This window comes from Scyliorhinus torazame, chromosome 3, assembly GCF_047496885.1.
Source record: "Scyliorhinus torazame isolate Kashiwa2021f chromosome 3, sScyTor2.1, whole genome shotgun sequence".
Lineage (NCBI taxonomy): Eukaryota > Metazoa > Chordata > Chondrichthyes > Carcharhiniformes > Scyliorhinidae > Scyliorhinus > Scyliorhinus torazame.
The window spans coordinates 160,735,695-160,762,399 of NC_092709.1; the positions used below are offsets into that span (position 1 = coordinate 160,735,695).

Sequence of the window (26,705 nt, forward strand, 5' to 3'; positions counted from 1 at the left end):
TTGCAAATATTTTGAACATCAGATGTTCGAAACAAAGGCTAGCTCCACTACTCCGTCAAAAGGGAGGGAATCACATCCTGAGTAACTGCTTAGATTTTTGGATCAACTTACTTGATTCTCAGCACAGTTTGTTTTGGAACGACTGAGGTCATTGCTTGGTTTCAATAGCTGTTAAAGATCGAGTCAATTAATGCTACAGCTTTTGCTATAGACAAGGAAGAGCCTTTCAGGAAATTGCACATATTAACTAACCCCAACCCATTTGGTTTTCAAGCAGCTGATTTACAGCATGTAGTTAAAATGTCTGCTCGAAGAAGGGTGGTTTGCATTCGCTGTGGTTCTTAAAAGACTAGGATTTATTTTCGACAGGCAGGTTCGAATATAGTTTGCCCAGCACTATAGAAGCAATATTCAAATGTGCTTACTGTCTGTGCTCACTGCAATTGTATTGTCTTTTTAAACTGCAGCTAAGATATCTGGGAAACTATTGGTTTCCATGATAACCAGTCAAAAAAATCTGACATCGGTTTTCAATCTATTATATTAGGAAAATAACTGTAAAATGACATTGCAATATTGTCTTGGAAGATTACAGTCCATCTAGGTAATCTAGCGAGGGGCTGTAAACTGCAGTTCTTAAGAAATTAATCTTTCTTTTCACTTTATATGTTTTTTGTCAATCATAATCTACACTGGTCTACTAATAATTGGAAGCATTCTGCAAGAGTAATCTCTGTAAATTATTGTCAGTGGGAGAGCACAGCAATTGGCGTAGCTTAGAGGGAGGAAAAGGGCAATTAGAGTGAGGTTGGATTATTTCTGATCTCTGACACCCAATTCCGTCTGTAGGTACATCTTCCGAAAGAAACTAGAAATAAAACTGCTTAAACTCAAATGTTGTTTATTGATCTGTGTTTGAAGTTCTGATTTGCCATCTTCACTTGGTTTGAGCAGATACTGCTCTAATACAATGATTCAGCTTATTGAAATAGATCACCAGGGCTGCTCATTCTCCACTTGGGCACAGCAATGAATAAACCATCTCAACCCCACAATAAAGGGTGATACTTTATTTTAATAGTAATTGTATTTCTCAAAAGGACATACATGGTTGACATTGGGCAGGATCTTCCTGCCCCCGCTCACCGCCAGGATCATTCGGTCCCATTGGGAGTCAGTGGACTTTTGGCTGGGCAGCGTGTCTCTTTCAGCAGGGCCCCAACACGATGAGGCCGGAAAATTCCAGCCATTATCAAAAATAAGAAATATAACACTGATTTCCACAATTTTATCACATGAATTTTGTGTTTTTTCTTAACATTACTATAGACCATGTAACAAATGGGTAAAGCTATATGTCCTCACAAAGTGACATTTCAATCTTACCTGAACCATAGTTGCACTGTTCAGCCAAGTAAGCAAACATTGATTGGGAGAAAAGAGCTGCCATCAACATTTCAAAGTGATATATAGTGGAATACACAAGGGTTGTCAGTGTCAGTGGCTCCCCTCTTCCTCATTTTCAAAGCTCACATTTCCATTCTGTTATGAAGCATACAGTTGTGAATAATGATCTTACATCAAATACTCGGACTTCTCACAGAAGAAGCAGTCTGTTTATAGCTCTTTGAACTTCCCACAGAAAGAGAATACATTTATTCCCTCATGTCATTAGTCAGAGACTCACAGCTACATCAACAGCAAAAAAGCTATTAAAATGAATAACAAGTGAGTAGTTTGATAATCTTGTAAAATTTATATTTTACCTTTCTGTTTTACAGTACACTTAACAATAACAACATTTCACGACTCTCAGTGGCAAGCTTCAACCACATGCCCAGGCTTAGAACCTTGTAAGTAAAAAAGGAAATGTGGTACTGCTAAGAACTGTAATTTTTATCATATTCCTGAACCTCAGTAAAGACCGAATTAGTGATAAAGCGAAATGGTTTAATAGTGGCAAGATTCCTAACCTGCATCAAAATGCATAATGCAATACTCTTATGTTTCCACTTCTTGGTACTGCTTCTCAAAAATAGATATTATAATAGATGTCAGGACATTGGCTAGAGGTGAATTTAAGCTTGTGACAGATGAAATACAAATCCTGGAGGTATTTCCAGGTGCTTTTCTCATTTTATTTTTATAAACAAATTATATCGCAGCGCTACCTTGAGAGGCACATGTACCAGAATATGTTCCAAAATATATTCCAATGTACAGTATTTAATTAAAAGTAGCTGTCTATCCAGTAATTTCCTAAATGGAAAATTAGCATGTTGGATGGCATTCTGCGTTTCAATATCCATTAGGGTATATTTTGTTAGGATTGAATGCATTGACTAAAAGGTTCTGCTGAAATGACATTACACAGTCAATGCAGGATTCCAGACAGCAGCTTGATTTATAGCTTTTGTCATCCTTTATTTTACTTTGAGGAACATGAAAGCCAGTCTGAAGTAATTTGCCTAATTTAGAGGATACATTTGTCTGATATTTTATTAATGGCAAGGTGCTTTTTGCCTATTGGCTGGGAGCCATGTTCTTGAGAAGGTCCTGTCAGGAAAAACAGCTCATTTAATTCCCCCGCTCACTGCCATTTGCGTCTTTTAATTTCGGAGATTGCATTGAGGACAGGTCCCAAGGGGCCAGAATCTGTTAATCCTTTTTCTGTGATTAAACAAGAATGAGGAAACCAGAAAAAAAAATTGATATGAAAGGACTATTTTATATCGTGTTACTTTAAGTCTTGTTCAGCAGAAAATGAATGTCATCTGCTAAAAGGTTTTTGAAGGCAGTTTTTATAGAGACTAATAATGCCAAGACATATTGGTATTTTTAATTGAGAGCCAAAGCTTCTATTAGCATTATTTTTTCTTGCTGACTGTACGGTATGCCACCACTGTGGGGCAATTTACTTTTTTTTATCATTTGGCTAGACTTAGGCTTCTGAATTCCATAATTGGGTTTCTGGCTCTTAGGTGTTTGCTGAGCTCGTAATCCAGTCAAGGGGGGGACGCTTTGAATTGATTTTGTGACAACTGAGCCAACTTTTATTAATTAATTAATCTCTAGCTAAAAGGCTGCTGTCTCACAAATGTTGCTTGGAAAAAAGGGTGGAAGGATTGGAAATGGTCCTGTCAGGGAGCCTTAGATTTACAGATGAGATTAAAGGATTGATTCCTCATTTGCTCTCCTTATTACATAAACCATGGATCTCTGAAATTCTGTGGCTCACTTTCCTTTGTTCATTTAAATGCAATAACTTTGTTCCTCGCTTTTTTTATTCCAGCCGGCTCCATTCAAACAACCTGCACTGTGACTGCCATTTAGCATGGCTTGCTGATTGGTTGCGGCAGCGCCCTCGGGTTGGGCTTTACACTCAGTGCACGGGTCCTGGGCACCTGAGGGGCCATAATGTTGCAGAAGTACAAAAGAAGGAGTTTATTTGCCCTGGTAAGTGAGGAAAAAAGGGAAGTATTGAAAATAGATTGGTCAAAGCGCATGTATGTAAAATGTGAAAAACTGATCTGCTCATGCTTTTCTAAGTAAAGCTGCCACTTTGCAGTCATGCGGTGCACGCTGCCCACAGAAATAGTAAAAGGATTATGGCTTTAATTATTTAACTGCTCAATAATGTGTACAATTATTTGAGTTTTCCCCACAGTTTACATTTTGAAATCATTAAATGTATTTCTTTAAGATGAAAAAGTAATATATGCTTGCTCTTATTGTTAATGTACTTAGAAAAATGGTGAATCAATTGAATATAAAAATACGATATATATTTCCAACAGGTTTACTAATACACCCATTGTTACAGCATAATACCAGTAGTGAGCTGAAACGTTGCAGAATATTTTACTAGCAATTGTTTTACCTGTTTAGAATTGTTTTTCCTTATATATGTTTCCTTGAAATAGTAATGCTGGAGATATTGAGTGATGATTGCAGCAGTGTCTCTGTGTGAAGTCTAGTGGCAAACTCATTGCTTTTTATTGCTTAGACCTTTGGATGTGTGGTTCCAGAAGAATGTAAGAGAAAGACGGTCTCACTTATTGTTAGATTCCTTTCTGTCTTACGAACAGATAAGAAAAAATGAGCACCCTAATATTCTTGGTGATGTTACAAGTGCTTTGAACGTGTATTATATGGAAATGTTGTCTTCATTCAGGCAGCTAGATGTGAAATGGTGCTCCGACCTTGCTTGCACAGACTCACAGTGCACTTATGGCACTCCCATGAGTGACTACCTTGGGTATCACCTTGGGTATCAGACACCTTTCCTCTTATTTTTTATTAAGCCAAAGATGCTTTTTTGAATTACTTTTAGATTCCGTTGTTGAGCTCTAGTCTTCCAAGAAAGCTGCTAACAGTAACGGTTTACAACCTTTGACAAACATTAGTGGTTTTGTTGGAAAGACATGGTATTAATCTCATTGTGTTTTAATCATTTTTTTCATCCCGCTTTCCAGATGAGGATAAAGGCAAGTTTACTTTTCTTTTCATATTCTACACTTCGTTAGATATTGGCCGGAGTGCTATCTGATGGAATTGCATTCTGTCCTGATATACAAAGCATCCCCTTTAATGTTTTTAAAATCGTGCATGTGCAATCAAGGTGCTAAATAATCGGGTTTATTTTCCTCATTTGTCACTATTGTCATACAAACTCAGATTTTAGGCTTATTATAACACAGCAGAGTAAATAATAGGGATGCAGTTTAATGAATTACATGCATGTAATCCAATTGCAATGTCTGGTCTATGTCCTAAACAATGAAAGTAAAGTGTTCTGTTCATCACCTGAACTTAGGAGTTGGATTTTTGCCCTCTACTTCATTGAGAGCTGCTGTTAATATTTGCAATATGGTGCATTTTCTTCATAATTCCATTGCACTTGTACCTTGCATTTTTGTTGCCATTTAAAAATATTGTATTACATAGCAACAAAAGACATTCTTGAATCAGAGTTGAGATAAATTGAATGAAATATTTAGCCCCTGCTTTGGTACCGGGTATTTTCGTTATCCTCCATCTGGTAAAGATTTCCCAGGTGTAGCCCCAGTTATTCCCCACCTAACCAAATACACATCTGACATAGGCTGGGAAGGACCAGATGTAAAAGTAATGAGGATGGATTCTTGGGGGAACATTTCCACCTCACTGTTACACATCAAGCTTTTTTTTAAAGTTAGCAGGCATTTTCACTTTCTCATCAGTTCCATGCACAGTTCCTGCTGCATTCTTTGGTTATCAAGGGTGGAATTTTCAGGACTTAAACATTGGGCTTTATGCTCACTGGACTTGTAAGTTTTGAGTAAAAAGTCCCATTACAATTAGTGTTCATGTATAAATATGACCTGGTAAGTAATTGCTGCATCCATTTAAAGTGTGTGTTTGTAATTCAGTATGAAGTAATGTACTGGAAAAAGTAAATCTGTCTCGCTGGGTTGTTGCATGTACCACAATTGTAACTGTTTAGCTGGATGCTCTGGAATTTTGATTGTTTTATTCGCCTAGGGTGGCACGGTGGCGCAGTGGTTAGCACTGCTGCCTCACAGCGCCAAAGTCCCAGGTTCGATCCCAGCCCCAGGTCACTGTCCGTGTGGAGTTTGCACATTCTCACCATGTCTGCGTGGGTCTCACCCCCACAACCCAAAGATGTGCAGGGTAGGTGGATTGGCCATGCTAAATTGCCCCTTAATTGGGAAGAAAAAGAATTGGCTACTTTAAAAAAATGTAATTAAACCATTTTTTATTCTTCTGCCTATCAGTAATACAAAAAGGGAAATGTAATAAATGTCGCCATGTTTGTAGATGAATTTGTTTGTGTAAGTCAAATTCAAAGCAACCACATATTTGTTTTTGCATAAGTTCCGACTGAACATTAGGAATAAAGTAACCCTGCTTCACACTACTTCTTGATTTTAAAGAGTAGTCAGTCATTTAAATCTTATTTGCAGTCACTTGTGCTTTAACCTTTTGCACTTGTTGAGACACTAAAATGATATAACTCATTTAAAACTTGCCAGCTGAATTAATAAATAAAGTGGGGCACACTTTTAAGAGGGGAGAAATTCATAACGACTTTAGTTTTCCATAATGTCATTGCTCTTCTCTTCACCCCTGTAGGGCACCAGAGTTTAACAACACAGTCCTGCAGTGTCCATTCAAAGTCATGTCCAGCAGTCTGCACATGTAGCAACAGTATTGTGGATTGTCGCGGCAAGAGCCTCACTGAGATATCCAGCAAGCTTCCCGAGAGCATCACTGAAATGTAAGCTCCTAGCTTCTTTACTCAACCGATGTGTGATCTTATGGTGTACTTGCCTCACAAATATCTGACTGCTCAGTTAAGGGCATTAGCTGCTGTCATTTGTATCGCCATGGAGAGCTGGGGAATTCAGATATATTCACTTGAACAGCAAAGTAGAAAGGATAGCTCTGGTAGTAGATTTAGTCAATTATATCAGGGAGGCATAAAGTTACCAGAAAGCTGAATTACATATACCAATGAACATACGGTAGCACAATTGGATAGCACTGTGGCTTCACAGCGCCAGGGTCCCAGGTTCGATTCCCTGCTGGGTCACTGTCTATGTGGAGTCTGCACGTTCTCCCCGTGTGTGCGTGGGTTTCCTCCGGGTGTTCCGGTTTCCTCCCACAGTCCAAAGATGTGCAGGTTAGGTGGATTGGCCATGATAAATTGCACTTAGTGACCAAAAAGGTTAGGAGGGGTGATTGGGTTACGGGGATAGGGTGGAAGTGAGGGCTTAAGTGGGTCTGGGCAGACTCGATGGGCTGAATGGCTTCCTTCTGCACTGTATGTTCTATGTTCTATAAATGTGGTATGCAGCATAAGCAGTTTCGTTGCTAACTTATTGGGGTCATTTTTGGTCTTTGCTGCCTGCGCTGTATATCTGGTATAGTGGATTCAAATCAATGAAATAAAAATCGGGCAGGATATGTAACCGGCAAGCAGGAGATACTTTTCACAACATTACCGCCCAGGTAGTGAAGACAAAAAACTTCTCCATTGTAAGAACCGTTAGTACCTGCCGCTCCTTTGCTTGATTAATGATTGAAATTTTCAGTGTTAAAATGTTCAGTGTGAGCCACACAATAACTGTTATTTCATAACAGCCTGAGGTTGCAGAATCTGTCTGTGATCTCTCAAGCTGTACTCTGAAATCTTTTTCAGCTAACTTTTTCCATTCAATAATTGCTAACATTTGAAACAAAGATTTTTTAAATGGCATTATTTCACAGTGTATGCTTCCTGGCTACTTCTCAGATCAAATGTAACCCAAATATATTATTGGCATGAAACAAAAGCAAACACTGCATGCAGATGTTGGGAATCAGAAATAAAAATAAATTCAGTGAAATCCTGCTGAGAAAACTTGCAGCATTGCCTGTCACATTTTAAAATTCCCTACACCGCAACAACAGATCAGCATCTCCCGCTGATGAGAGATCAAAAGACGGAACTCCACTGGCTAGAAATGGGTCAGACGCAGTCCACTGGCAGGGTGCTGGAGTTTAGAAAATGGACATCTCGGTTCCAGCACAGCCTTGAGTTGAATTGTTCCACGATTGATGACTGTGCTTTCAGTTGCTGCCGATTTACACTCTGGAACTATAGCAGCCTGCTCACCCACCCAGCAAAGCTCCTTGCCATTCTATCTTTCCTTCCTTCTTTAAGAAGCCCCTAAAAGCCTACCTCTTTGATCAAACATTTGGTCATCTGCCCTAATATCTCCTTATGTGGATGCATCTCACCCGATCCTGGTGCCTTACCAACTTTAAGTACAGGCAACCTATCCAGTACCCACGTTTTCAATTTTAAACCCTCCTGGTGTCTGAATTGCCTCCTTGTTCACATTACCTGCACAGCAGCTTCTTTCTTGGTAAAGGCAAATACAATGTATTAATTTTATACCTCAGCTATGCCCTCTGTCTCCATGTTTAAATCCCCTTTTTGGCCCACCCTTCCTTTCCCACACTTTTACTTTATATGCCTGGAGAAGACTTTGGGATTCCCTTTTATGTTAGCTACCAGTCTCTTACATGCTCCTTCTTTACTTCTCCTATTTGCTCTTTCATCTCCTCTCTGGACCTCTATATTTAGCCTGGTTTCTCCATTTTATTTTCCACCGGACATCTGTGATCAGGACATTTTTTTCTTCTTAACTTAATTTCCATCTCTTTGTCATCCACTGAGCTCTAATTAATTTGGGACAGATCCGTTCTTACCCTATCGAAGTTTGCTTTCCCCTAGTTAATTATTCTTACTCCTGATTTTTCTTTGATTTTTTTCCATAGTTGTACGTTAATCATTGTCCCCTAAATGTCTTCCCAACTGATCTTTGATCTTGTTCACCCACCTGACACTTGCACAGAAACTTTGATTTGGACGTCAATACTTTCTCCCTTTCTCTTATTCCATCTATTAACTTGCTATTCCCCATTCTAGTGTTATCAGAGCAGCACGGTGGCGCAGTGGATAGCACTGCTACCTCACGGCGCCGAGGTCCCAGGTTTGATCCTGGCTCTGGGTCACTGTCCGTGTGGAGTTTGCACATTCTCCCCGTGTTGCGTGGGTTTCATCCCCACAATCTAAAAGATGTGCAGGGTGGATTGGCCATGCTAAATTGACCCTTAATTGGAAAAAATGAATTGGGTACTCTAAATTTAAAAAAAAAAAATTCTAATGTTATATATGTCTCTGCGTGTTCTGGACACCTTGATGATTGGGCTGTTAGTTTGGTTGAGATGGACCTTCCGTCATTTGATTTGCAGTAGCTCTCAGGGATGGCTCATATAAACAGCTCTTATTCCTGAAGCATCACAGGGAGCAGTGACCGTTGTTGGGATTACTCTGAATCTTCCAAAGAAGGGGAGATGTGTATGTAACCGAGATGAAGGTAAGTCCAAGGTCTCACTGTTGCCAGGCTGGCAGCACGCCCCATTAAGGGAGATGGGAGCCTGCGGCAGACAAGTGGGAAGAGGAAACACAGGGGTGAGGGCCGAATACCTTGATGGGATCTCCTGTTAAGCACAGAGAGCACAAGAAGGAGGTACCCCCTGGGCAACAGCCTGCTAAGTCTCATCTGTGCAGCCTAGACACTTGGCATCAACGTCACCTGCCATGGGTTAAAATCCCAGTGGTGGCAGGAGGATTGACACTTGAGCAAGTGAGTTGTCTGGTTTCTCCCCTGCTGCTGGTAAAAGTGCAGCAGCAACAGGCAGGGGGTAGGTACACACTGGTATGGCACACAATGATATTTTCCCATTCTGCCCGGCTTACCATCCTGTCCCCGGCAGACCATAAAATTCCAGCAAATTCCAACCTCAGGAGACATGGGAAATCTTTGTTTCATGCTAATATTTCCAGAAATTCTCTGTTTGTATTTGGAACTGGTAGACAGATGCTTTAAGGGTGGCCTAAATAATGATGGTACCGAGACAGGTATTCTGACAAGCTCTAGATTTTGTGTTGTGAACCAATGTCATCTATCTATCTATCAGGTATGTAGTGTTCTCTATTTTGTGCATGTTGCAGTATCTGATCTTACAATATGACCTTGTGTCACTCTGATTTACTGCACTCACGATTCCAATTCTTAACAGTCGCGACCAAATTAAGCTACGCTGGTGATTTATGTTTGTGAGCTGAAAAAACATGAGGATGAAGAGTTTGAAGAGGTCAAGTAATGCAGCTCCAATAAATTTATATGGAGACAGAAAAAGGCCTGTATATGTATATAGTCGCAAGACTAGTTGCGCCTCTGAGAATTTTTCTTGAGGGAAAACAAAACTAACTTCAAAACAAAAAGTAAGATGATTCTGAAAATGCGATGCACGAGTTTGTTACTGATGTGCCTCTTTGATAGAGAAGAACCTAGAACAAACAATTTGTCAGAAAAACGAAAAGCATAATTCGATTTCCTTTCACATAAGCTGAGAGTATTCCCTCCCCTGATAATGGGATAGTGTGCAAAGGATGTCTGGAGATGGGTGAAATCCTTCTCACATGTTCAGCCACTGAGCTTATTACTATTAAAAAAACAGTTGGGTAGGGTCTAGAAATCCATACAATCACTTTGAGCAGTAAAGAAAATCCCTGGATCCTCCCCATCGCTCAACCTTTCTTACTTTAGTGTCTCTTTAACCCTGTATCACCCCATTGTAAGGCTCAATCGGGAATAACGACATATAACTTACAGTTGCTATCCATGGGCGAGATTCTCCGACCCCCCGCCGGGTCGGAGAATCGCCGGGGGCTGGCGTGAATCCCGCCCCCGCCGGTTGCCGAATTCTCCGGTGCCGGAGATTCGGCGGGGGCGGGAATCGCGCCGCGCCGGTTGGCGGCCCCCCCCCGCGATTCTCCGGCCCGGATGGCCCGAAGTCCCGCTGCTAAAATGCCTGTCCCGCCGGCGTAGATTAAACCACCTACCTTACCGGCGGGACAAGGCGGCGCGGGCGGGCTCCGGGGTCCTGGGGGGGGGGGCGCGGGGCGATCTGGCCCCGGGGGGTGCCCCCACGGTGGCCTCGCCCGCGATCGGGTCCGTGGGCGGGCCTGTGCCGTGGGGGCACTCTTTTCCTTCCGCCTTTGCCACGGTCTCCACCATGGCGGAGGCGGAAGAGACTCCCTCCACTGCGCATGCGCGGGAATGCCGTGAGCAGCCGCTAATGCTCCCGCGCATGCGCCGCCCGGAGATGTCATTTCCGCGCCTGCTGGCGGGGCACCAAAGGCCTTTTCCGCTAGCTGGCGGAGCGGAAATTAGTCCGGCACGAGCCTAGCCCCTTAAGGTTGGGGCTCGGCTCCCCAAGATGCGGAGCATTCCGCACCTTTGGGGCGGCGCGATGCCCGACTGATTTGCGCCGTTTTGGGCGCCAGTCGGCGGACATCGCGCTGATACCGGAGAGTTTCGCCCCATTTATCCATGAATGTGATTCTGATATTAAATAGGCCATTAAAAAGGTGCATTGAAATTATTTATTCAGGTCCACAGAGGGTTGTCCATTATGACCCAATAGGGAAGATCTATACATGCGCCTGTAAATTCTAGTTTTGAATGGCTTCCCATGACATAATTTGGAATCCACAATAGTAATGTTTGAGGGATTCTCACTGATATGCATTTAGTGGAGGGAAGCTTTTCAACCAATGTAACAAATCCATCCACGCCCAGCCAATAACATGTCTCTTGAATGACTCTAGAGCTTTTATTTCCACTATCCAACACAGAAGATCACACAGAGTGATTAAAATCTGGATTTAAAAGGTGCTTTATTAAAACCAGTCTTGAACTTCTCTTTTACTGGTTCTCTCTTTTGTTCCTCAGTTTGCAGCAATAGCTGAACTTGTTTAACTTGCTGTGGTGCTCAGGATTAACATTTCCATTCCACTTGGTATCCTCTACCTTCATAAGGTCCCATCAACCCTCTTGCTTAATTTCAAGATTGGAGAGACCACGGTCGCTATTCTCTCCCCCCCCCCCCCCCACGCCGGGTGGGAGAATCGCAGGGCACCGCGCGAATCGCCCCGACCCCAGCACGCGATTCTCCCGCCCCCCCCGGAAACCAGCGGCGCGCGATTCGCACCGGGCCGCTCGGAGAGCCGGCAAGCAGCGATTCTCCGGCCGGATGGGCCGAGCGGCCGCTACGACACGAAATGTTCCCGCCGGCGCCATCCACCCCTGGTCGCTGCCAGCGGGAACTCAGCGGGAACGCTGGGAGGGCGGCCTGTGGGGGGGGGGGGGGGGGGGGAGGGGGGCTCCTTCACCGGGGTGGCCTCCGATGGGGTCTGGCCCGCGATCGGGGACCACCGATCGGCGGGCCAGCCTCTCCCCCCCGGGCCTACCTCCATCCGCAAGCGGCCCCAGAACACCGGCTCCATGTTGGTGAGGGGTCAGCGTGCGTAAGACGTTCCCCACGCATGCGCAGGATGGCGCGGCCCAACTGCGGCATGCGCAGGATTGGCACGCGTAAGGACGCTGGAGCGGAGTGAACCACTCCAGCGCGTGCTGGCCCCGTGTGGGGGCCAGAATAGGTCATGTCCGGGCCCTGTTTGCGCCGTCGTGAAACGCGACGGCGTTCACGACGGCGCGAACACTTGGCATCAATATCGGAGAATCATTTTTCTAATCTTTCCTCATAATTGAAGTCTCTGGAATTGGCTTCATTGTCTTTTGCACATTGGCTTGGGCCTTGATGTTTTCCTTGTGTCTTGGTGACAGAATGGACAGAATTGAAGCAGTATCCAAGGGGCAGGTTTCCCAGACCACTATATAGCTTCTGCGTAATGTCCTCGGCCAATCAGGCTGTACTTTACAAATGCCCGCTCCCAGCATTGGACATTTGGAGGTTAACTGCAAGGATAACTCCTCTGTGAGGAGGTTAACTGCCTCACAGAACTTTCCATCCATTAAAACATGCTGATCTTCGCATCTGAAACCCTAATGTGTGCTCAATTTTGGGAATGTAAAGGTGCAAAATCTTCCCGATACGTCCCTATACGTTACTCATTTGGTAATATAGCTCATCATTTTATGCTTCTTTATAATAACTGGAGAGGGTCACTGTTAAGCCTCACATTCAGATTCCTTTCAACATCTTCCCTGACTAGTTTAGTCCCACACAGCAAAGAGATTAAAACACTGACAATATGATACATGCATTGTGCTGCCCTTACCAATGTTAGTAGGTAAAAATACTTTCTTGTGAAGCCTAGTAGTGCTTACATTGTCAAGATCTGGTGTCATGCTAAACTGTTAATTTGATTTTGGTAATGAGCATGCTGGTGGTGCAGGGGTGATGGTATGGTGTGGAATTATGATAATCACTTTGAGGGTGAAATGTTGGTTGGATTCTCCGTTTGGGAGGCCATGTTCTCCCCGTGGAGGTGAATTTCACCTGATTGGAGTGCGGATCAGGAAGCAATTCACTATCCTCACCATGCAAATGTATGCATGGCGAGGTTTGCGAGCGATTCCCGTGGGATGCACTCTATCGGGCTGCCATATTGAGCGGGCAGCCCGATAATGAGGTCTACGGCTGCCCCCCCCCCCCCCACCCCCCCCCCCCCCCCCCCCCCCCCCCCCAACCCCTGGCATTGCAAAACAGGCCCCCACTCCGGATTGCCTGGGCCTTCCCCCTTCCCCCAAATATGGGGATGACCCGACACATTGACCCCCCCCCCAACAGAGACCCCCTAAATAGATACCTCCAAAGGCCCTATAAATAGGGGGGGCCACCACAGAGACTCCCTAAATGGGGGAGACCTTCACAGAGACCCATTAAATAGGGGGCGACCCCACAGAGACCCTCTAAATCGGAGACCCTCCAAAAATGAGACTCTTGTCAGTGTCATAATATACACCAGTATATCATGGTGCAGACACACACAGATGGACACACAGTGGGTCCAATCAACATACACAACACCGCAGCCAATCACCAGTGTGAGCACACGCACTATAAGGACAGGGAGCATCAGAGTTCCCACTCATTCGAGTTGCAGCTAGCTAGGAGGACAGAGCTCACAGCCTGCAACACAGACATTCACCAAGTGCTGAGTGCATCGACTGGTTAGGACAAGGCAGAGGTCTTTAGTTAAAGCAAGTATCGTATTAACCCACAGTCTAAGTATGTTTAAACAGTTAATGGTTCAACAAAATAGTGTTGCACTATTTCAAGTGTTGGTGACCTGTATGTCAGCATGGTAGCATTGTGGACAGCACAATTGCTTCACAGCTCCAGGTTCGATTCCCGGCTTGGGTCACTGTCTGTGCAGAGTCTGCACATTCTCCCCATGTGTGCGTGGGTTTCCTCCGGGTGCTCCAGTTTCCTCTCACAGTTCAAAGATGTGCAGGTTAGGTGGATTGGCCATGCTAAATTGCCCTTAGTGTCCAAAATTGCCCTTTAGTGTTGGGTGGGGTTACTGGGTTATGGGGATAGGGTGGAGGTGTGGACCTTGGGTAGGGTGCTCTTTCCAAGAGCCGGTGCAGACTCGATGGGCCGAATGGCCTCCTTCTGCACTGTAAATTCTATGAACTCTATGAACTCTATGTGATCCAGAACACCCAACACATCATGATACCAGGAGTGGTGGGATACTAGCACTTGTTAGACCTACCTTCAAGTGATCTGCCTTCCGCCAGCATTCCATCATCCTGCAACATGGACAACATCAGCCCGCCACCGCCGCGCCACCGCTCCGCATCGCCGGCAACCTCGGGGCCAACTGGAAGATTTTCAAACAGCGCTTCCAGCTCTTCCTAGAAGCCACGGACAGGGAGGGCGCCTCGGACACCAGAAAGATTGCTGTTCTCCTCTCCACGGCCGGGGACCATGCCATCCACATTTTCAACTCTCTCACCTTCGCAGATGATGAAGATAAGATGAAGTTCAAGACGGTCCTCCTCAAGTTTGACACTCACTGCAGCATAGAGGTGAATGAAAGTTTTGAACGCTACGTGTTCCAACAGCGTTTGTAGGGTAAGGATGAACCTGTCCAATCCTTTCTCATGCACCTCTGCATCCTTGCGCAATCTTGCAGCTACGGGCCCACCTCCGACTCCATGATACGCGACCAGATCGTTTTCGGTGTTCAGTCGGACCCCCTACGCCAGCAGCTCCTCAAAGTAAAGCAGCTCACCCTAGCGACCGCCATCGAGACCTGTGTCTTACATGAAAACGCCACGAGTCGGTATTCCCATATACAAGTGGCTGAAACGTCGCGGCAAAGTCCCCACGAGACATAACGGGTCCAAGTGATTGAGCACCTCCAGGGCCTCAGCCTGGATGAGGGCGGCCATTTCGCGCGTTTTTCGCGGACTCCCGCACTTGTACGCACCAAACGAGGGGACGGCGACGGTGAGGAACGTAATGCGCAGGCGCGCACCACGCACGACCGCGCATGCGCGGTGGCGCAGCGAACGTGCTGACGTCACAATGTGCGGCAACTGTGGCTCCGCCCATTTAAAGCGGCAATGCCCCGCAAATTCTCGACAATGTCTATGATGTGGAAGACTTGGCCACTATGCTGCCTTCTGTGAGCAGCTCAGACTGCCAACTTCCATCGCTTCAGCCAGCCTCGCAGGAATGTTCGGGCAATTCAACCCACGGTCACCGAGTCCGATGCGGACCTCCCACACTGCAGTGACACCGAGTCGGTGTCGTAACAAAAAACAGGCTGTCCCCGAAGCAAAGACACCAGCCGCTGTGGGTATACAGCATCGATCCAGACGATGAGTGGTGTGCCACCCTGACGGTCAAACGGTCCCAAATACGATTCCGCCTGGACACTGGTGCCTCCGCCAATCTCATGGCGTGGTCTGCTTTCCAAAGCCTTCGTGTCAAACCAGCCATCCTTCCATCGGCCTGCCAGCTATTGGACTACAATGGCAACATCATTCCTGCTACCGGCTCGTGCCAACTTGAAGTGACGCACAAGTCACGGAAAGCCATCCTTCCTTTCGAGATTGTGGGCTCCTCGAAGGATTCCCTGCTTGGCGCACAGGCGTGCAAGCTGTTGAACCTCGTTCAAAGAGTTCACTCTCTCTCTCCTGATGACACGCCTGCCTTCAAGACGCTGACTTCAGGGCGCAACTCGACGCCATCATCGACCAGCACTGCGATGTCTTCGAAGGCATGGGCATGCTCCCATATACTTACAAGATCCTACTCAAACAGAACGCCACGCCTGTGGTGCATGCACCTCGCAGAGTCCCAGCACCCCTCAAAGACCGCCTCAAGCAGCAGCTGCAGGACCTCCAAGACCAAGGAGTGATCTCAAGAGTTACGGAACCAACCGACTGTGTCAGTTCCATGGTGTGTGTAAAAAGGCCTTCCGGCGAGCTGAGAATTTGCATTGAACCCAAGGATCTGAATCGCAATATCATAAGGGCGCATTATCCAATTCCCAAGCGCGAAGAGATCACATGCGAGATGGCTCGCGCCAAGCTCTTCACCAAACTTGACGCCTCGAAAGGATTCTGGCAAATCAAGCTCGACAAATCCAGCAGGAAACTGTGTACCTTTAACACCCCCTTTGGCAGATATTGTTACAACAGAATGCCATTTGGGATCATATCAGCATCAGAAGTGTTCCACAGGGTCATGGAACAAATGATGGAAGGCATTGAAGGTGTTCACGTCTATGTCGACGACATAATCATTTGGTCCACCACTCCGCAGGAGCATGTCAGTCGCCTCCAGCGCGTGTTCAAACGCATACGGGAGCAGGGCCTACACCTCAACAGAGCCAAATGCTCCTTTGGTCAGACGGAACTCAAGTTCCTCGGGGACCACATCTCCCAGTTGGGTGTGCGGCCAGATGCGGACAAGGTAGCTGCTATCACAGCCTTGAAAATGCCAGAGGACAAGAAGGCAGTCCTCCGATTTCTGGGCATGGTCAACTTCCTGGGGAAGTTAATCCCTAACCTCGCCTCTCATACCACAGCTCTCAGGAACCTGGTCAGGAAGACGACAGACTTCCAATGGCTTCCTGCCCACGAGCGCGAATGGAGAGAACTCAAAACCAAACTCACCACGGCCCCGGTCTTAGCCTTTTTTGATCCAGCGAAAGAAACAAAAATTTCGACCGATGCCAGCCAATCTGGCATTGGGGCAGTGCTCCTGCAACTCGATGAGGCCTCATCATGGGCCCCCGTTGCATATGCGTCACACGCCATGACCCCCACGGAACAGCGCTACGCGCAGATAGAAAAGGAGTGCCTGGGCCTGTTGACCGGTGTCGTCAAGTTTCATGATTATGTGTACGGCCTTCCCCAATTCACCGTCGAGACCGAACATCGCCCGCTGGTCAATATAATACAGAAAAACCTGAACGATATGATGCCTCGCCTCCAGCGTATTCTGCTCAAGCTCCGGCGATATGACTTCCAGCTGGGATACACCTCGGGCAAAGACCTAATCATTGCCGACGCTCTGTCCAGGGCAGTCAACACTCCCAACGGGATTCGTCTGCCAGGTTGACACCCATGTGGCCTTCGTGACCTCCAATCTACTTGCCACGGATGAACGCCTCGTCCAAATTTGCCGCGAGACAGCGGCTGACCGTTTGCTACAGCGTGTCATGCGCCACCTAACAGACGGGTGGCTCAAGGGCCAATGCCCGCAGTTCTACAACATCAGAGATGATCTGGCGGTAGTCGATGGTGTTCTCCTGGAACTGGACTGCATTGTCATCCCGCACAGCATGCGCCAGCTCGTCTTGGAACAGCTACACGAGGGCCATCTTGGCGTGGAGAAGTGCCACCAACGGGCCCGAGAGGCAGTGTACTGGCCCGGCATCAATGACGACATCGCCAATACAGTGCTCAACTGCCCCACTTGTCAGCGCTTCCAGCCGGCCCAACCACATGAGACCCTACAGCCCCTTGAGTTGGTCACGTCCCCTTGGTCCAAGGTTGGCATTGACCTGTTCCACGCGCTGGGCAGGGACTATGTCCTGATTGTAGACTACTTTTCAAACTACCCGGAGGTGGTACGTTTACACGACATAACATTGTCTGCAGTCATCCGTGCCTGTAAGGACACCTTTGTTCGACACGGCATCCCACTCACTGTGATGTTGGACAATGGCCCCTGCTTCGCAAGACAGGAATGGTCCAACTTTGCCAGGAGGTACAACTTTGTGCATGTGACATCCAGTCCCCTGTACCCCCAATCCAACGGCAAAGCGGAGAAGGGCATCCACATAGTCAAACGGCTCCTCTGCAAGGCTGCCGATGCTGGGTCCGATTTCGACCTCGCCCTGCTGGCCTATCGCTCGGCCCCTCTGTCCACTGGCCTGTCGCCAGCCCAGCTGCTCATGAGTCGCACCCTGAGGACGATGGTGCCGTCCATTCATGTCCCAGACCTCGACCACGTTCCGGTCCTTCAACGAATGCAACTATCTCGTGCACAGCACAAGGCGACTCATGGCTCCCGTGCAGCTGATCTCCCTGCTCTGGCTCCAGATGACAACATCCGCATCCATCTTCTGGATGGTGGCTGGTCTGCAACCGCTGTGGTTCTTCGGCAGGTGGCACCCCGCTCGTTCCTGGTTCGTCTACCAGATGGCTCCATTCTGCGCCGCAATCGACGCGCCCTTCGTCTCGTTCCGCGTTCGCTACGTGATCCTCCGCCAGTGCCACGCCCTCCTGTTGACCCTGACCTGGACTATACAGAGACTCCGGTCACTCTGCATCCTCCTCACTCTGACGCAGTCCAGTCCGCTCCTCAGCCGGCAGCTCCTGACCCACCCTAGAGGCGGTCAACCATAATACGTCACCCACCTCAGAGACTTAATTTGTGAACTTTGTGGACTTATGGACTTTCTGATTTGTTCTGTTCTTCCGTTTAATCGTTCAAGTGGTTGTATATAGTGTTCATCTCGTTATTCTTGCGACACACTGTTTTTTCTGCACCAGGCACCTTCCCATGTAAATAGCTTAGTTTTTATGTACATAGTTCTGTAAATATTTTGCGCACACGTAGTCAGGAACATTCACTATACACTATTTATTGCCACGCAGGTACATTTTTATGAAAGGGGGGGATGTCATAATATACACCAGTATATCATGGTGCAGACACACACTGATGGGCAAACAATGGGACCAATCAACATACACAACACCACAGCCAATCACCAGTGAGAGCACACGCGCTATAAAGACAGGGGGCATCAGAGTTTCCGCTCATTCGAGTTGCAGCTAGCGGAGGACAGAGCTCACAGCCTGCAACACAGACATTCACCATGTGCTGAGTGCATCGACTGGTTAGGACAAGGCAGAGGTCTTTAGTTAAAGCGAGTATCGTATTAACCCACGGTCTAAGTATGTTTAAACAGTTAATGGTTCAATAAAATAGTGTTGCACTATTTCAAGTGTTGGTGACCTGTATGTGAACACCCAACACATCAGTCAGAAAGTCCCCCAGAAAAAGGAAACATGTCAGGAAGCCCCCCAGGAAGGAGACCCCTGTCAGGACACCCCCTAGAGTCTGGAAGCTAGAGTGCAGCCCAGGCAGAGGCAGTGAAAGAAAACAACTGTTTTGATTTTTTAAATTTAGATTACCCAATTATTTTTTCCAATTAAGGGGCAATTTAGCGCGGCCAATCCACCTACTCTGCACATTTTTGGGTTGTGGGGGCGAAACCCACGCAGACACGGGGAGAAAACAACTGTTTTATCATTCACCTGGGCATACACCTGCTGGCTCAGACAAAGGAGCACCACAAGAGAAATCGGTGACCTATGTTTAAACTCCTCAGATCCTTGCGCTGCAAACCATGCGTTAATTTCCCCTAGTGGACTATGATTGGCAGCTTCCACAGACACAAATGTGAGCCTTTCTTCATTCATCATTTTCAGGTTCAGTAACTCTGAAGTGCTCTGACCACAATGTTTACAAACATCAACCACTTCAAAGAGAGTTAAATGCTGTCAGTTTCCAGCTGAGCACACCAAACCCTCCTCCAAGATGGCCACATGTTCCTTCCCTCCACCTCAAGCACGCCACCCTGCTGCTGTGCCAGGTTGTGGAGAATGCAGCAGACCACCACCAAGTGGGCGACCCTCTGGGGGGGTGTATTGCAGTGCAGCACCAGAGCGGTCGAGGTATCGGAACTGTATTTTCAGCACCGCTCTGTGACAGACCGGATGGTCACATGGACCTCATAGTACCTGGTCTTCGCATCGGTCACCAGCCTTCATGTTCACGTCATTAATCAGATCCTCTGCGGCTACCCCATATTCCCCCAAGAGCCAACTGACCATCCTGAGGTGATCCTCGAAGAGGCCAGAGATATCTTACTGCCCCAGGATGTAACTGTCGTGCATACTCCCTGGGAAGCAAGCACACACGTGCATGCTCCTCAGGTGGTTGTTGCACACGAGCTGTATGTTGAGGGAGTGGAATCCCTTCCGGTTGATGTAGGGCACTCACAGATGACCGGTGTGCGCAAGGCGACATGCCTGCCATCTATGAGCCCCTGGACTTTGGGTATCTCATCAATGTTGGCGAATCCTGCTGCCTGGGCATCCTGTTGGGTTTTGTCCATGTCAAAGTTTATGTGGCAGACTCGCACGCCGAGACCACCCCTTCTCCGATACTCCCAGCCCCCATGGAGGCCCACCCAAACCGAGGCTGGACCCCCTGATTGCCCCCCGAACCTCCTCCGAGCACTGGGCAGCAAGCTCAGTGCCCACCGGTGAGTGAAGATGGTTACTCACCTCCTTGGCTCCCCACAGCAGCCCCTCCGACAACTTCACATTTTTAAAAAGGAGTTCTAATTGACACCCGTGCGACCACTTGCTGGGGAGGCGATTAGATCACAGGGCAATTGGATATGGGCGGCTCCTATTAATTGTATGGAGAATGGGCTTAAGTGGCGATTATTGGTTTCTCGCCATTCTACGATTTTGCCTCAGAGACTGGACTGATTGGATTGCGAACGGATTGGCGCCTGGCGCGGTTTCCGTTTTTAGCCTCTCCTGCTATTTAGCGGCCTCGTTGCGCTCTCACCCTAGCACAACGTGGTCACTGAATCTTGTCCAATGTCTCTTATCCTCAGATTCAGTCTGTTCATACAGTTACATCCCCAGATCCGGACCAGTATCAAGCATTGGTTTCCTTGTATATCTTTCTGACTTTATCACAATCACGGAGGTTGTTTCTACAGAAATGGATTACGCCTGCATGCCAGCAATCTGAAGATGTATGTTCAGCACAGAAGTTGTGATGAATGCCCACTCTCATTTAACAGTCAGCCTTCAGCTTCCTCATACACGCTTTTCCATTTTACTGTGCAGCACAGCTGGCAAAATGCGAGCAAGTTGTTAGTTTGCAGCATGAAGTGTAAAGATGTTGGTTATACATGCTTCTAAAGCTGACGTTGCACTTAATCTTTCTTATGGGACTCTTAGATTTAAAACCTGGAAAGGTAAAAGGGAAAAGATGTTCATTTGCTTGTTTTCAGACTGATCAGAAACTTCTAGAAACCGCATGTGATCAGTTGGAGCTATTTTATCAACCCAGCAATTATCCATTTTGAAAAACAGAGAAAACAAATTATAAAGTAGCCAGGCTCATGCCGATATATGTTTATTTTCTCCTATCTCAACCGGGACAAAAGAAAGATACCCAAGAGAACCAAAGGGCACAGATTGATTAGCAAAAGATAGTGACTACGTGAGGGATAACTTTATTATGAAACAAGTCGTTACAATCTGAAATGTACTGTGAGAGAGGTCAATTGGGGGTTTCAAAAGGGAATTGGATTATTATCTGAGAAGGCAGAATTTATAGGGATATGGGGAAAAGGAAGGGGACTGGCACCCAGGTGAATTGCTCCTTCAGAGGGTCAGCACAGACTTAACAGGTGCTTTTGTTACCCATGATGACGAATCCTGCCCCAGCCCAGCCCCCATGGAGGCCCACCCAAACCGAGGCTGGACCCACTTGCTGCCCCCCCCCCCCACCCCCACTCCGAGCAGTGGGCAGCAAGCCCAGTGCCCCTTTGCTCTTTGCTTGTGAGTGAAGATGGTTACTCACCTACTTGGGTCCCCGCAGCAGCCCTTCCGCCAACTTCACGTTTTTAAAAAGAAGTTCTAATTGACACCCAGGAACCCAGGCTCGATTCCGACCTTGGGTGTCTGTGTGGAATTTGCACATTCTTCCCGTGTCTGCATGTGTTCCCTCCGGGTGCTCCAGTTTTCTCCCAAATTCCAAAGGTATGCAGGCTAGGTGGATTGACCATGCTAAGTTGCCCCTTAGTGTCTAAAAGGTTATTTGGGGATAGGCCAGGGGAATGGGCCGAGGTAGGGTGCTCTTTTTGAGGGTCAGTGCAGACTCGATGGGCCTTCTGCACTGTAGTGATTTGATGAGCTACTGTGACATGGCACAATTTATAGGATTTACCAAACTGGTAGAAAAATCTGTTTAGTACGAGTTTGGAAAAGATAAAATTCCTGCATTTTTCTGCATTTGCATGGAACAGTGAAGCTTACTCTGAGTGTTTACTGTTCCGAACTATTACTAACAAACTCTTCTCTCCTTGTTGCTGTAACTCAATGTTGACCTCGTAAGAAAAATTTATTTTTGGTGGTGCCTGAGCTTGTCTCAAAATCCATCATGAAGACAAGTTTCAAAGTCAAACCCTGTCCTGATGTGAGTTTTCTTAATTCCAATTGACTGAATCTTTTTGTTAGAAGCACATGTGCATAGCTGATGTGCCAACATCACAGCAGAAGTGTGCAGTGATTCCTTTTGATTCCTTCAGGGTAAAAATACCCTCGTCTCACAATGAAACTTTTCCCTCCACACATTCATTTACTTATTAAAACTTTGAAATGATGTAGGAATTCACGTTTCATCCTGACCACAAAGAACCTTTTATTCCAATACCAAAATTCCAGGGCTTCCCTGAATGACAGCCTCTGAGGCCCAGTTTAAGGTGCGTGCTCTTCAAATAAATATGTACGCATAGATTCTACACCAACCATCTTTCCAGGTCTCTGGTATTGAAGCATTCTGATCTGCTAACCATTGCGACTCTGCCTCCACTTGTGCTATACCTGTGTCGCTCCGCTTATCCTCCTCTGTAACCCTTTTCCTCGTAGAATCTTAGAATAGAAAGAGACATTCAGCCCTTTATGAGTTATCCAGTTAATCCTACGTGTCTGGTCTTTCAACATAGCCCTGCAAATATTTTGTTTTCAAGTATCTATGCGGAATTTCCTTTGAAAAATGTTATTGAATCTGCTTCCATCACACTGCCAGCCTCTGCATTCTAGATCTTAACAACTTGCTGCATTACCAGAATTATCCTCAGCCTCCCCCAGGTTCTTTTGCCAATTACATTAAATCTGGTTATCCAAATCCTCCTGCCAGCAAAACCGTCTCATCCTGTCTGCGCTATCAAAACCCCTCATTGTGGTGCTGTTTATTATTTCCTCCACACTTGGATGTTCATACTTTATAAGGTCAATTGTTGCCAAGTGACCCGTTGTTATGAGATTGTTGGATGAGGTCAATCACTTGTGGGGACTGTAATATAAAATAAAAATAGGAAATGCTGAGGTCAGGAGATAGTTATCATCAATGCAGAGAATTAATGAGAACAGAAATTGCTGGGCAATCGCAGCAGGTCTGACAGCCTCTGGGGAGAGAGAAGGAAGCTAGTGTTTTGAGCCTGGGTGCCTCTTTGTCAAAGTTAGAGAGAACTGGAAATAGGGTCAGATTTGCACTGTTGTTGGGGGCAGGGGGGGCGTGGAGCAGTGGGACTGGATAATGGGCCAACGATAGGTGGAGATTAACAAAGATGACGTGGACAGAAAGACAAAGGGAATGTAAATGGTGGTGATCATGGGTAGGAAGGGTGCTGATATTGGCATAGTAAGAGACCAGAATGTGCGAATGGAAGAAAAAAGGTAAGCAGTGTACCAAAGGACCAAAGAGAAAATGCTAAAAATCTCAGCAGGTCTGGCAGCATCTGTGGGGAGAGAAAAGAGCTAACGTTTTGAGTCCAGATGACCCTTTGTCAAAGCCAAAGGACAACTTGGAACAGGGAACAGATCACCCTGGTGGGGTGGGGTGCAAGGAGGGGAGACAATGTTCAGGGAAAAACAGATCAATGGAAGAAATGAAAATAAATTTACTCAAGGCCTGCAATGGGACTTTAACCTGCAACCCGAACCACAGCCGACAAGTGGGATTTTTGATTCACCACGCAACCTTTGGCCCTATATATACACTTGGAGCTAAAGTAAGGGGCTTGATTCTCCAAAAATGGGGCTATGTTCCCACGCCGGAGTAAAAATGCTGCCGTTTTACTCCAGACTTTCCTGATAAAAATATAGAACAATTCACCTACCTTCAGGAGAGCAGGGACCCGAGGAGGTTCACACAGCTTTGGCCGTGGTTACAGGCCCCCACACTTTTGGTTCCGAGTCTGCGCATGTGCATTGTGGCGGCCTCCAGCGGCCGCGCTGAGCGCCATGGCGGACTAGGACGGCGGACCATCACCGAGAAAGAAGGTCCCCCTGATTGGTCCCGCGCCGCCTCATCCGGCCTGCCCGATCGCTGCCCCGGCCGCCCATATGCCCCCCCCCCCCCCCCCCATGGTGCTTGATCCTCCCGCCCCCCACCAGGGCAGCCGGTACTGAGTCCGCAGCCGCCGCGCGTGAGTCCCAACCAGCCAAACGTGGTTAGAACCACACCGTCGGGAAATCGGCTGGTCGGGATCTGAGTATCGCTGGGGGGGCCTCTGGCAATGGCCCCCCAGCCGCGCGGCGTGATTCGCGGGCGAGCGATTCTCCGGGGATCGCGGGAGTGGCGCCGGGCCCGATTCGGGCGTAAAAGTCGATTTTCCGACCCCCCGCCAAACGCAATTTCGGCGCAATGCTGCGGAGAATCCAGTCCAAGGTTCTCCAAGTAGAAAGTCCAAGGATAAGTAGCAGGATTATCTGTGCATATGTCGCAGCCCCAAGGAGAAGTATTCTGGCAAATATGCCTGCCCATGCCAACTAATCATTTCTGTTTCTCCATCCATTTCTTCCGTCATTCATTCTGTGTGTGGCAAAATGTGTTTGGAACAGACTCAATGCACCTTAAACGATTGTGGAAATAATACCCAATAAAATAGGCTGCCCTTAAAGACAAACCTGGAAAACGGATTTGGCAGCTGAACAGAATCTGAATATTTTACTATGAATATTTCCTCCTAAATGTGTCCGACAATGAAATCAATTACGTGGCAAATTAATTAACCTGATTACAGCAATTCAGTGGATTGCAGAAAACTAATACCACTTGGAACTGGCATTTCCCAGATGTTCTGCACATAGTTACAGAAATTAAGTCAAAAACTAATTCATAAACAAGTATATGCTGCTGGAACACACAATTTTGGTTTTGGCAAGTAAAAGCAAACTTGACAGAATTTGAAAGTTTGTGGTATAGGCTGATCCTTTTAATTTGCATTCATTGGTGGATTTCAGACTCTGCTTGACCCTCATTCAGTTTTCAAGGTCTGAAATTGTACTGAGCTATGTTTACAGCTGAAGCTGTCTTCAGGTTGTTAAAACCTCATGTAAATTCCGATCACATCCTGGTACCAGTTAAAGCAGCTTTAAGCGAGACCAGCTGCGAATGGGAGTCTGGCAGTTGTGTATTAGAGGTTTTGTACCATTGTAGAAATCTACTTGTGCATACATATACATATATATATTGCACTTATAAAACAATCCATTCAAGAAGTATTGAAATAAAAACATCCTTCTCTCTGTGGAAGTACATGGAATGTTTTTCAGTTCCATTCATGGGCAGAGAGTCCTGTACATGTGGAAATTTGTTTTGTACTGTTTATGGGCCTGAAATAAACAAGAGTATGCAACGAGTGCGTTGGAGGCCCAAGATTCATGTGAAATCTGGCCTTGGGCTTCATCACCATATTGCCAGAGTTCTGTGAGCACAAATTGAGTGACCAGAGTTAGATCGCTGAGGTAACTCAACAACAACTTGGCTGCGTCCATGATCTGACAACCCCCTACTGACCTGATATGCCTACCCCTGACCCACTCACCCACATGCCACCCTCACCCACCTACACCTTCCAACCAACTCTTGTACCACAACAACAGCCATCCTATCACCTCACCCATCTGCCACATTACCCCCCTCCCATCCCACCGAGTTGCCAACCTGCCATCCTACCCACCTGCCACCTACCCACCTTTTCAAATATGCTTGGAGCCATTTAAGCACTTTACTTACCAGAACATGGAAGCTTGTGCTTTAAAAAACAAGCGTGGCTTGTCTTCCCCAATGATCCAGCACTGCACAGAAGCAGTTCCAGTTCAGCTACGACCCGCATTTGTACAGAAGCCAGGATTGGTCATCCCAGCCAGACAGGAGGAGCTCCGGCATGGCACAGAAAAGTAGAAGCAGAGTGGGAATCTGACCATTATTGACGCTGCTCAAAAGCCAAGCTGATGTTTCTTCTGTCCATGTGAAGCAGAAAGTTGCTTTGGCTGGAATGGTGTAGTTATGTTTTTGAAAGTCCATCCTTAAACAAAGAGATGTATGAATATACCGGCTGGATTGTGAATGCCCATACTTAATTAGGTATTTGCTGGAGACTCAAGACTATCTGGAGCCTCTAATACGAAAGGTCACATGATATGCATTGGCAATTTTAATAAACTTTAATAAATTTTAGTGGTATGGCCTGAAAGCTCACAACATACTGGAACATGACACTTGGAAGTAAATGGACAGTTTAAAGCTCAATTGTTTACAATCCATCATTCTTAACACTTTTCTAGGACCTTAGAGACATACAGTTTATCCACTGTTCACATATAGGCTGCAGCCATTGTCTCCAGGTGTAAATACCTTGCAACTTCTTCACAGCAAAACAATCTTGACCCCTTTTAACCTCTAACAATCAAACCATCCAGGCTTGTTTGTCAGGCTGATTTTAGAACAGGTCACAAGACCACTTCATTTTATCTTAAATTAACAACATAATCCCAAAAATAACAATCTTATAATCCTCATAATTGTAATAACAGATATTGCCTGATCAGCTGAGTGTTAAAATATATTTTCTTTCTTTATCCCAGCGGTCTTAAATCTGGCTGCATTAGATGCAATGCCTCTGAAAGCTGATTAGAACCAAC

The 26,705-nt window shown here is 46.4% G+C and overlaps 1 protein-coding gene across 7 annotated transcripts in view; it reads left to right on the top strand.

Annotated features, from left to right (window-relative positions):
• The window catches only part of slit2 (slit homolog 2 (Drosophila)), a 671,546-nt gene that overhangs the window by 396,343 nt on the left and 248,498 nt on the right, over positions 1-26,705 (top strand). For all 7 annotated transcript variants that reach the window (XM_072496476.1, XM_072496471.1, XM_072496473.1 and 4 more), the window contains exons 7-9: positions 1,782-1,853; positions 3,293-3,456; positions 6,136-6,280. In XM_072496476.1, the coding sequence (XP_072352577.1) occupies positions 1,782-1,853; positions 3,293-3,456; positions 6,136-6,280 (381 nt within the window). The remainder of the gene's footprint in view (positions 1-1,781; positions 1,854-3,292; positions 3,457-6,135; positions 6,281-26,705) is intronic.